Below are 13,004 nucleotides of genomic sequence, written 5' to 3' on the forward strand. Positions count from 1 at the left end.
GTACGGAATGACTAGGTCATAAATATATAAATGTTTTAACTTTTTACGGCTATTTATCTTCGATCTTCATTATTGATGACTGAGGGTAGGTTTGGAATAATCGGTTCGTTCGGCATCGCATGAGTACCGCGGCTAGGCACATCTGGCGATGGGTGATGACGTCGTCGGTAGGTAACTTATTGCTTCGATTCGGTGGAATTTGGTTGCGGCGAGTTTGATGACGATGATTTTAGTCGTTCTTTGTACTTTTTCATATGATGAAGAACATCTTTGTACATCCCTGGCCAGTAGTATGTTTCGGCAATACTTTTTAATAATTTTGTGGTGCTTAGGTATCTTGTTTTTGCTTGTCCATTATGGTGTTGTTCGATAATCGACTTTCTTTTCACTGACGGAACGCATATTTTCCATTGGGATTGTGCGTCTATCTTGACCCCGTACCTTGGAATTACAATTCGTTTTTGGAGTGAGCCGTTTTTAATCGTAAATGTTGGGTCATTTTCAGGTGAATTTTGGGTTTCGAACATTTTCCTCTCGAACCATCCTTTTCGTTCCTGGATTGAAGCTGTGTCGGGATACCTCGGTGGATGTTGTTGACTAGGTATTTTCTTGTGCTTGCGGGATTTCGACTTACTTGGGCCGTTGATTTTATTATTTTTCGGTGCTGTTGATTCTTGTGCGACGACTAGCGGTTTCTGTTGGTTATTTTCCTGGATTTCTTTCGGTGTATTTTCGGTGTTGTTTTCCCATACTATTGTGGCTCCAGCTTTTCTAAGGAGATCTATACCTATGATGATTAGGTTTGACGGTGAGTAAGGTGGTAGCGCGAAGAGTTCGTGTGTTATTTTTCTCTGCCGGATCTCAATCTCTGGTTCTATTCTGAGTTTCACGTCCATGACTCTGCCGTCTGCGAGGGTTACTCGCATCCCTGTGGCTTCTTCTTTATCAGCGTTTCTCGAGTTATCTTCATAGATGTTTCTACTGATGTATGATCTGGTGGAGCCTGTATCAACTAGTGCTTGGTATGTGATTCCCCCTATTTTCACGTCTTCGAATATTCGGTATTCTGGTCGGTTTTCTTCGGCGGTTATGTTCGTGTCTCCGAACTTGGTTTCTCTTCTGCAGCAGTTGCGCGTTAGTCTCCCGAGGACTCCGCATTGGCTACAGAACAGTACTTGCCTGCCCCGGCATTCCTTGTGTGAGTGGCCTGCTTTGCCGCAGTTCCAACAGCACGTGGTTTTGTCGTATTTTTCGTGTATTTTACGCGGTTCTGGTGATCTTTCTGGATAGGTTTTCGGTGTCTGGCGGTGTCGGTCTGGTCGGTCGTTCCACTGTTGAGATGAGGATTCTTCTGTGATCTGCTCGTACTCGGCTGCCTGTCTTATTAGTTCCCCGAGGCTGGTGAAGTCTTGCTTCTTGATGTAGTACTTGTAACTCGCGTTCATGTTCTCGTATATTCTTTCTTCTTTTTCTGTTTTGGTCATTTTCCCATATCTTCTCATCAGGGTTTGTATGTCGGTCAGGTAATCGACGAAAGATTCACGGTGGTGTTGTTTGCGTGCGATGATCATCTCGAGCAGGTTCTTCTCGTATCCCGCCGGGTAGTAGAATAGTTTGAAGTCTTTTAGGAAGTCTTCCCACTTGTCCCAGGTGTCGGAATTGTTTCTATACCATAATAACGGTTTTCCTCTCAGCACTTTCGGTAGTACCTGGAGTAATCGGTCCTGCGGAACGTCACCTGATGACGTCAGTTCATCCAAACGCTCGATGAACTCAACCGGGTCGCATGCGGTGTCGAACGATATATTCCATTCCCTCACGATGGACGACAGGTTCAGCTGGCTCGTGGTTTTGGTCTGGTCTTCGGATGTCATCTCGAAGGTCTCCTCCTCTTCTTCTCTGGTGTGGTCGGCTAGCTGTTTTCTTAGTTTGTCTACGGTTAAATTTACGGTCGGTAGCTTCCTTTCCTTGCTCTCCCTTATTAATTCCTCTTTACTAAGGTTATAAATCCAAGAAGTTGGCATTTGATTTTATACAAGTATATTTCTCTATTATAAAACGGGGCCAGTTTACGATCGGTTAATATTCTTTTTATAAAAATGACCAACAAAAATTTATTTGCTCTTTACTTTGGAATTGTAATTTTTGTTAAACGGGGTCGGTCGGTCGGTCGGTTGCCGGTCTATTTTTAGAATGATTGCGGGTAGGTAGTTAAATTGAACGGTAAGTCGGTCGGTTGGTTATTTCTATTGGTAATTACGTGTTATTACGGGGGGCTAAATAATATTAAATAGTGATGAAAGTAAGTGGATTTTAAGTTGGGCGCCAATGTAATGTAGCAGTTCAGCTGGAGCGGGTCTGGACCACCGGGGAGCGACCCCTGGGTGAATCGACCTCTCTGGCCTCCCCCGAGAGTAGGGGTTGGATGCTATATTAAATATGTACTTACCCTAATGACTACTGGTTTCCTAGTGCTTAGGGCTGGTACTGAATGTCTCTCGAATGGTGTATACCGGGAAGCGGTCCTAGGCTAGCTCAAGTCGGTGCCGGGCCTCTGAAGGAGTCTCCGGTCACCCTGGGGGATTATAATATGACCGTGAAGCGGTCCTAGCTATTCTATCCTTATTCCTGAGGCCCCTGGAGAGAAATAACCTCGGTAGGTGTACGGGATGGAAATGAATAACACGGATTACAATATACAACAATTAGGCGGGACTGGCTCCGCTTTATTTACAATAATAACTTATATGTCTAGTACTTACAGCTTGTAACTATATATCCACCACACAAATGCACAAATAAGGATATCTATTAAGTATCTAAGTATTTAAACAGGGCCCTGAAGGGGCAAACGCGGATTTATAGCAAATAGTAGGAAAGGATAAAGGGTACAGGATCTTGGGCTAATAATTGCAGCCGCGCCGCGCTCGAAGCCTCAGTCACAACGAGGGGGTAACCAAGCTGCGCCTATCGAGACCAGATCGTCGCGACGCAGGCTATAGATACATAAATACAATAAGGGTGAGTGGGAAGGAAGCACGGGATGGGAGCTGATCAGACGCCGGAGCTGGAGTTGACGAATGGTGCCGGAGCGGCGGTCTTGCGGTGCTTTATAGGTGCGGCGGCCGTGCCGTCCCGCTTCCCCTCTGGTCACCCGGAGTGGTCTGTGCGGTGCCCCACCCCGCGGCGTTCTTGTTGTTGGCTCGGAGATGCGGGTAGGTGTGTGGCCGTTGTTGTAACGACTTCGTTACACATCTATATATTTTAGTATGTTGTAAGTTTACATTATGTTTATAGTGATACCGGTACAACAAGACCTAAACCTCGTAAGTACTAAATCCCCCGTAACAAGTAACTATCACAGTGTAGTGCAACTTTTATAGTTCGGTTAACTAAAACTTTATGACTTTAGCGTATTCACCAAGTTTGGACGGTGGTTGAATTTACGATCGTCGGGTAAGCGGTAAGGGCCTCTTTATCTATAGTGAAGACGGGTACATAACGGCCCCGTTTATTTGACATGGCTATGAAATCGATAGTGTTGTGGCTCGATTTAGGTGAATCCTGGGGATTTTGTGATTATGGTTGTTATGCATGGATAGATAAGTTAGAATCACTTTGCCCGCTGTGAGTTAACAAAGAATCTGTACTGTGTCAACGTCGAAAACGTTTCGGAATAACAAAGTCATACTTATCATAATTCAAATCTAATCCTAAATGAGCAGCGAGTATTTCCCCGGAGCTTAGCTCCCTACGTGAGTACTTTCAGAAGTAAATCTTGTGCTGAAATATAAACTTGCGTGACCTCAGACGCCAGGGAAATCTCAATTATAAATGAAAAGCAAACTTTGAATACAGTTTTGCTGTAACTCTGTCGTAAATTGCTATTTATTAATAAGTGGGCAAGAATATTATATCAACGAGTTGTGAAGTAAAGTTGAGTCTAGCGGTGACGCTATAAATAACCTATTTTTTGTGAACCAAGGTACAATTCTATTATGTTTTATTTTTTAAACCACCAAAAACCAATAAGTTAACAACGTTTAGCTCTGTCAAATACTCTATGTATAGTATACATCTACTGAATACGTAGGTATTTACCCTTTTTTACTGTTTTTATAATATTGGTAGTAATCCTAAAAACCCAAAAGATTGTAAGTAGGGATATATTGATGTTACATTGATGCACTAATTTTTATCTAATTTTGTACATAGGGAGGCTGATACTCTATATTGACACAGTGAAGTGCTAGTACAGAATAAACTGTTTTCATATTGTCCAATGCCAAGTATTTCATATTCAATTTTGAAAGTCATTTAGAGCGAGCGCCCATTACTTTTGGGTCAGTCGATTTTTCAAAGCAATATCAAATATTTATAGCTTTTATTTCAACGTCAATAATGGAATTGTAAAAAAGGCTATAACTTTCATGTGTATGGGAGAAGTAAGTAATAACAGTCAGCATTAGAATTATTAGAAGCTATTATAAAGGCTGACTTCGGCAGTTTATTGCATCACCAATATTTTCAATCCGTGCTGAAAACCAATGAAAATGTTGTCATAAGGAGGTACCTACCTACTTGTTATTGTGTTGGTAAATGGTTTTGTAGCTATTCGTTTCATTGAAATCAATATTTTTAGTGTGTGCTATATTTTATATTTTATCCCACAGGTGTCCATTATTCAGGCATAGTGAAATAGCTACCGCAACCACCACCGACACATTAGCAATTATTTTAACAATCCTTAAGCCATTGACATATATATTACTAGCGTAAGGACAGGGCCTCCCACTCAAAAAAATGGCACCCGCGCGTTGGCCCTAAAATCGTAATTTTAGGGCCAACGCTCCTCAGTCGACAATTGTCTGTGGCCGAGAGATGGTCTTGTGAATCTTGTGATAAATATGTAGTTGTGTTGTGAAAGGCTGCAAAAACAATTATACGAAGGTCAAAAAGAAACATCGAATATCGTATCATCGGTAATTACCATTAAATTAAGTAATAAACACATTATAAAGTGATAATTATTTTACTACCAAAGTCTACAGTGGCCGCGTGCTGTAACCTTGTGCGGACGTCATTTTTTGTTGACTATCCTCCGAGAACATTTTCTTGTTGCACACACTTACGTTTTGGAGCGTGATTTTTAGTCCATTTGTACGGGACGCTCTAATACAGGTCTACAGCCCAAAACAGTTTTAATTTTAGTAGTTGGATTTGTCTTAAATTATTGATATGGCGCCTGCAAATAATAAAACAATGTCCGGGATAGTAAATTATTAACGCACGTAAGTACAAGGTTACGTCGTCAAGATAGTTGCTAGGCACTGACATAGTTCAAACAAATTATGACAGATAACAGTTATTTTGCTTGTATGAAGAAGGTTTGAGTAAAATGTTCTGAAGGGCCTATCCTTCCTTTTGAAATCATTGCCTTAAGCAGTGTCGCTCGGCTGTCAAACATCTGTCAGATCCAAGTTACCTCAGAATTGACAGGTAAGCGACGCTGCTTATGGATTGTCAACTATTAATTACTAATGCTCGGTGGTAGTAACCCCACTGGCCTTTATAAACCCTTCTTCTCGAGTCCCTTTTTCGAAGGAAAGGACTCGTAGCATTTAAAAAATAACGTTCTTTAAAAATTTCATATTTATACTATAAATATGAAATTTTATACGATGTATAAAAGCTGATTTGACTTTCTCCCCCAGGTATCCTGGATCCGCAAGCGTGACCTGCACATCCTCACAGTCGGGGTGCACACGTACAGCAGCGACGCGCGGTTCGCGGCGCTCCACACGGACGGCTCCGACGTGTGGACCATGCGCGTTGCTCCGGCGCAGCCGAGGGACTCTGGTGCTTACGAGTGCCAGGTGTCGACTGAGCCGAAGATCAGCCTGTCGTTCCGGCTCACTGTTGTTGGTAAGTGATTGGCCGCTATAGTTTCTATGTAAATTCATATGATTGTGCCGGTGCCCGTTGTGTTTAGGACTGAAATAAAGAGCTGTTTGAATCTGTCTAGCACGGGTTTGTTTCAGAAGGCACAAAAAACTCAGATTCTAGTATCTACCCCACAATAGTATTTAAAAAAACTTATTGATGTTCTACGCACACTTAGCTATCTTAATTGCCAAAGCCGGAAATGCTACCAGCGATTACTGCAATATTCATTTTACCTCTATTAAATAGTATTTAATATTCCCATTAATAAACAACCTATGTATCATATTTACTCGTGTGTAGTCAGCACTTCACAGAAGCGGAGATACACTGGTGCCCAGCTTTGTACATATTAAATGGCAATAAATGCAGTGTAACATAGATGTTCTGCAATATTAAGTTATGTGCCGACGAATGCATGTATTCTCGAGTGTGGTGCTTCTGCAATTTATAGCTGTTTAAATATTTACGAGCCAATAAAACCAACTGTTCGCATCCACTTTGTTACAATTCATTGCGATATTGTACATTCTCTGGATTGAAAGTGATAGTTTTAACTTTTGAAAAATTATTACACAGATACTTTTATTTTGTTAAAATAGAAAATTTTATTCTAGTTTTTCTGCAGATCTATACATGGCAACTGTTGTGTTAGTTTCCACTTGAAAAATAAACTCACGTATGTGGATGAAAAAAGGGATTTCCCAAAACAGGGACAATGTCCAGAGCTCGTTTGCAAACTTGTCGATTGTCGCATCGCTCAAATGTTCGAATTGTAACATTTGCAACTAGGAATGCTTTTGTCAGCGCTAGTTACGTTAATTATTGTAAAATTGTAAGGGACAGCTAAACCTGAAGGCTTAGTGGAAGTTTCACTCTACGAATGCAGTAGAATCGTGCATAGCGAGTATGAATGATTGACACTTTGTCTATAAAGATTTTCAAATGCTAGCTGATAAGATACATGTATACAGACAAATTAAGAACCTCCTTTTTTCGAATTATAGTAGTGCAATTTCTGTCTCATACTTAGACATAAATTTTATTGGGACGTCAATAAAACTGATTAATATCAGCCAGCATCTTTGTTTTCGGGGACTCTCGTAAAATATTCTCGATTTGCTGTTCTCGCGAATATGAAAGCAAAAGCATAAATTATCCAATTATTTTTATTGTGCACAGTCGCGGTGTCAGTGCTCACGTAAATCCTAGTGCTTTTGCTAGGGATGTGCTTAGTTTGAACGCATTCGCATGAGAAATACAAGCGACTGCCTCAAGGAAATTGTATGAACAAGTACTTATGTGGGATGAAAATTAAAGCCGCCGATGCACTTAAACAATCTTTATTTAATTTATTTACACCCAAGAAACAGAGAACAATCTTTCGTGCTAGACGCCATATTTACCAGAGACAGTTTATAAAGGGAACACCATAACCAATAATAATTCTATAATCTATTACTCTATGTTCCTACTCCTACAACCCGGCCATCCTGCAGATAGTCTGCCCTCAGACTATTACAAAGATCGAAAATTTAACAACATAAAAATCTTTACTAACTACATTCTTAAGACAATATAACAACTCTATAATGTAAACTTCAGAACAAACAAATATACATAACATTACAACACCGAAACTAACGCAAACAACAACTTACATAACTTCTTTGAAAATAAAAATGTGCCCCAGACTAAAATACAACTTCAATAAAAATATACTCATTCCTCGTCATTCATTCATCGTCATCATCATCACACAAATAAAAACTTATAAAAATCACCTAGACCTTCCTCAGTGTCATATCTAGGCAATGGCTTCATGTACTCAGCGTAGTACATGGTAATCTTTTTCCATTGCGTCTTTCATAATCCTATCAGAGAAATTACAATTCTCGCCCACTCTCCTTGCTCTTTCTATCTCCATAGCTCTTGCCACCATGACTTCCTTCTCGATTGGCTGTCTTATACCGTTTATTTCAGTATACACCTTCGTATTCATTATCCTATTATCGATATATCTCCTTGTCGAGCCATCTTTCTCCTTCACCAAACTAGGAAACTCGCCTGAAAAATGCTCCTTTTTAACTACCTTTTCAACTTTTTCTTCCACCTTTTCAACTTGTTCTTCCACAATCTTTGTCTCACATACCTCTTCAACTTTATGTTCAACAATCTTTTCCTCCTTAATACTCTCCAGCTCTATTGGTACTTCTTTGCTACTTTTCTCCTTTTTATTCTGTAAAACTTGCTTATTATTTACATTATTTACAACTTCCGTCTGACGTTGACATTTCTCGTATTCGTTCTTTATCGCTGTCACTTCTGTTTCCTTCGAATAATCATTATTCCATTTGTTGGCCTCGTCCATCCTGACTTCGAACATACTCGAGTGCTGTTTTACCGACACCACCGACTTGTCTCCGCATCCGCTGCTCTGTTGCTGTTCGGGGTCCTGCTTTACCGACACGTCGTCTATCGGTCGTTCGCCTCCTGTGCAGCTGTAACACCATCTAGCTGGGCTTTCTCTTCTCGTTCGTGCACTCATCTCCATCTTTCTTTTCATATATTCGTAAATTTTCAGCTTTTCCTTCAGGTCCGGATATGTGGTGACACCATACAGCATGGCTTTGTGTAACACACAGTCTTCGATACCATCGACTATATATTGTATGGCCACGTAGTCTTCAAATCCACCGCGCTTCCCCAGCTCCTTCATCACCAGCATGTACTCATAACAGCTCTCCTCGCGCTTCTTCTTGCGGTTAGTCATGAGCTCGTGGATCACCTTCGGGTTGACATCGTAGGGAAACTCCTCCAGCAGAGCCCGCTGCAGTTCTTCAAAGGTCTTGAATGTATTCTCCGTACGGAGCCACAGACCTGCCACACCAGTCAGTGCCCGTCGCGCCATCAGCAGCTTTTGTGAAGGTGACCAGCCGAACACCTCCGCATTGTCGGTGATCTCCTCCACCCACCTTGCCGCCGGGTATGTCGGGTCTGCTCCCGAGAACCGTGGGATTGTCGCTGCCGCCATCATCATGTCGTCTTAGTAATAAATTTTTCACCTTTTTCTTTTCACCTTCACCGTATTTACATTATTATCACCTTCTATGTTTTCACCTTAATTTAATTCACCATTATTAATTTTTAATTTTCACCATAATTTCGCTTTAGTGCGCGCCGCCATCTTTTCCGTGTGTGAAATCCCTCACCAACATGAACCCGTATTTACAACGTTATTTACACCTTTATGTACATCTTCAGCACCTTTGGCTTATTTCCATCCCGGACGAGCCCCCAAAAGTTGTGGGATGAAAATTAAAGCCGCCGATGCACTTAAACAATCTTTATTTAATTTATTTACACCCAAGAAACAGAGAACAATCTTTCGTGCTAGACGCCATATTTACCAGAGACAGTTTATAAAGGGAACACCATAACCAATAATAATTCTATAATCTATTACTCTATGTTCCTACTCCTACACTTATACATGTTTTTTTTCATACTGTACTCTACTTTAATAACACTTTTGTATTATCCGTCTCCCAATATTTGATATCACTTTCGATGGAGTTAAGTATTGTTTATCAGCCATTGACATGGCCCAAGTTGAAGCTATTAAACTAGCCTGCAGGCGAACGCTTCTATTCGTTTAATACAAATAGGCTCATGCTGCATAATATTAAATAGACGGCATTTTCTGCACTGATAGGTGGCTTTTGGACTCAATCCACGGATTACGCCCCTTAGTCCTGCTAGCATGTAGGTACCTACTATAAAGCCAAGGACCTATGTATGTATCTTGTTTTCAACAGTAAGGATAGCATACAATACGAGTAGTTACAGTTAAACGCTGGTGGAAACACCTCTCCCCATCTCTACAACCACTATTCAAACTCCAGACTGTTGTTTTTGGATGTTCTTTTCGCTGACTATTGTAACTGTGAAACTCCGTATTTTTCACCAACCGATTGTTAACTGTGATATTTCAACAGCTTAGTAATTGCATGTCAGTTTTATGACTACCATTTTTGTTGCTTTGAACGATGAGCTTGGATTTCATATTTCTTTGCGTATGGTTGTGTGATTTTATTAACTCTTTGGCTAAACCAATAATGTCACGACTCCCAATGCCAATTGGCTGTCTTAGAAGATTTAGCCCCTGTTCCACAATGTCTGGTTAGTCGCTACCTGTCGGATAAAATACATGCTGTCACTGTCTAAAAAATAATAACAGAAAGTGACAGCATGTATTTTATCCGTCAGGTAGCCACTAACCAGACATTGTGGAACAGACCCTTAATAACGATAATTCGTGCGTTTTATTTAAGTATATTTTCTATGTATCTATCTATATTTAATAATATGTATAAAATAATTTCCAAAGCCAGTAATTTTACTGTATTGTTTATAACCAAAAATACTTAACTATGCTCAAGTATTTATAGCACAGATTTGAAAAAGGCACACTCTGAAAGCTTTTACATAAAAGAGATAACAATAACAACATCATTTAATTTTTAAAGTCCCATTTGTAGCTCTCTGCAACCGTGCAATATCTGCTAACAAGAGATTCAAAACATTGCTAAAGTTAATGAAATTCTACCCAGTCCCTCTCATTACATAGCGTAGTCTAAAGATAGTTCTGGGTTTAGTACTGGGATGGACAGATTAATATGAAGTCTGTGGTTTAAAACAGGTAGATATTAAACCTAGAGTCTGTTAGGGTGCTTTTCCACCAGAGAAGTGCTATGCTAAGTTTCTGTTGATGCGTTTGATATTCACCAATCATTTTCATTGATACACATAGCTAGCAACATACATAGAAGGATGTTTTCTATGTGTGATTTAGGTCGTCGCGAGTATTGTAGCGCCGTTTTTAACTACTTTTCGGCAGCGCAAAGTCGCATGATCTTTCTAGTACTACAACAAAGCTTAGTATTACAGACATTCGCAGCATACCTACCTGCATAGCTCATCTCTAGTGGAAACGCACCTTTATCCTGTAGCCCGAGTTTTGAGTGCACAATAAACTATTTCATTCTATTCTCAACAGTCCAAACAACAGTAATAAATAACGTCACTAACCGTTTCTATTTGTTACAGTATCGAAGGCGGAGATTCTCTCGGGCCCCGAGCTGTTCGTACGCGCCGGATCCGACATAAACCTGACGTGCATCGCGCGGCACGCCCCGGACCCGCCTAGGTACGTCTGTTTATCTAGATTAATAGTCTTTGAGACAACGCCTGCAGTGACGACGTGAATGCACTTTGAACGGTGAAGCTTATCTGTCTAAATGAATGTGGATGCTGTCTAAGGTATGTGCCGTTCTTCCGTCCGGCAACTAGTATGTAGTCTGTCGGGACCTTTGACCGTAAAGGTTCATTCGTATCGGTGAGGATAGTTAGAAAAATAATAATTAATTAGGATATGCGCTTCTACAGCTCACTATTGTATAAAACCGTACTCATCATGAAATAATCAGAGAAAATAGTCTGAAATTAACTGCATTTCATTTGTAGATTTTCGATGTGTGTAATTCTTAAGAATGAATGTGTTCGAATCGATCGTTTTCTCTGGGGAGCAATAACATTACCTACCGTATACTTACAATAGATCCTGGCACAAACTAATTAAGTAAGTACTTACATTATGAATTATTGTACTGAATAATATAGAAATTCAACTGTAAAGGATACGCAGTTTATATGAAGTAAACATTACATTTATCTTTATGCAGTAGTTAGTACTCGTGATACTTAGGTATATTATTTCAATATATTACGATTCTTGGAAAAAGAAATAGCTTTAAAAGGTACAAATCTTGTTTCTTTAATATGTCCAAGTGCTTCATATTGCGAGAAGTTTGCAGTTTTCTGTACTGGTAGTTCTATTTTCGTTAGCCTTCATGACGTTGCCGTCAGCTTTTCTTGAATTCTTGAAATGTAAATTATAACTTCATTATATTATTTATTATCAATATTTTGTTACGAAAAAAACAAGGTATGTCTGAATAAATACTGCACATACTACAATTATTTAGTGTGCGCCTGTACTCGGTGTATTGTTTCTCGGAAACAGTAGCGAATGCTCGGTTCGTCCATAGCCTTTCATGATAGAAACATTGCATACCTACATAAATTATAGCGATTTTCCTAAGGGTTAGATGAAAATAAATAAGCTTCATACCAAGTCCATATGTTTTTACCATTTTTCTACAACTACACTAAATTAACGATCCAATAATGAAATAGCTTGCTGATTAGGTCGCTATTTGCTCACATTCTGTATTGGTGATGCTGCTTACTTCATTTAGCAACTGAATTATTTGTCAACGAGGTGGCCGCCATATTGTTTGCTACAAGACTCGTTTAATAAGAATAATTCAGAATACTAGACTAAGATGATACCAAATATGTATATTAAAAATTATAAGTAAATACCTACATCTTTACTCATATTTTGTTAATTTAATAATTAATCACAAATATCATTTATCGACACTGTATGTTTTTGACATTTAAGTTCTGATAAAAATATTTACGATGAAGATAAAAATCTAGTGAATGGATGACTAACATAAAAGTTTTCACTAGAGATTAATTGAGGCTGACAACTTCTCATAACCTGCGTCAGCTTCTCTTAGGAAAAATATGCTAAATCATTGATATTTGATACCCAACTAAAAATAGCGATAACCTCCCACCCCCAGCTTAAACATAAATTCCTTCGTTCAACCTTTTATAAAATTTTCAAATCAAAATTACCTTACTTGATAAATTTAAAATGCCTACACTTAAATCTAGGCGGATACTTCTCGGAGCCATGATGCTATATAATCTTTGTAGACATCGGTTCGATTCCATGGAACTAATTAACTCCATTAGTTATCGCGTGCCGCGGCGAGGCGGCCGGCAGCGAGCTGCGAACCCGCACCAGCTGTTCGCGTCCTCCAGCTGCCGCACCAACGCCGGCAAGCGCGCGCCACTGCATCGCCTTGTAGCAACTTATAATCAACTCTTTAATGACGCGGACGTGTTCACTCTTACTCCCTATT

General features: G+C 39.8%; 2 protein-coding genes across 2 annotated transcripts in view; one reads left to right on the plus strand and one right to left on the minus strand.

The window, feature by feature from the left end:
• The window catches only part of LOC105388952 (hemicentin-2), a 103,089-nt gene that overhangs the window by 79,228 nt on the left and 10,857 nt on the right, over positions 1-13,004 (plus strand). Inside the window, exons 4-5 of the mRNA XM_011559999.3 lie at positions 5,715-5,925; positions 11,053-11,152. Of these exons, the coding sequence (XP_011558301.2) occupies positions 5,715-5,925; positions 11,053-11,152 (311 nt within the window). The remainder of the gene's footprint in view (positions 1-5,714; positions 5,926-11,052; positions 11,153-13,004) is intronic.
• On the minus strand, positions 7,271-9,429 carry LOC119693818. Its single transcript, XM_038118484.2, has 2 exons — positions 8,473-9,429; positions 7,271-8,436 (listed from the first exon to the last, which is right to left on the minus strand). The coding sequence occupies exons 1-2, from the start codon at positions 8,981-8,983 to the stop codon at positions 7,772-7,774; spliced, it is 1,176 nt and encodes a 391-aa protein (XP_037974412.1). The 5' UTR covers positions 8,984-9,429; the 3' UTR covers positions 7,271-7,771.

This window comes from Plutella xylostella, chromosome 21 (genome assembly GCF_932276165.1).
Source record: "Plutella xylostella chromosome 21, ilPluXylo3.1, whole genome shotgun sequence".
NCBI lineage: Eukaryota > Metazoa > Arthropoda > Insecta > Lepidoptera > Plutellidae > Plutella > Plutella xylostella.

Coding starts and splice junctions, on each gene's coding strand:
- LOC119693818 (XM_038118484.2), bottom strand. CDS start 8,983: ATGATGATGGCGGCAGCGACAATCCCACGGTTCTCGGGAGCAGACCCG. Junction 8,437..8,472: donor GATGAGTGCACGAACGAGAA/GAGAAAGCCCAG, acceptor ACAGCTGCACAG/GAGGCGAACGACCGATAGAC.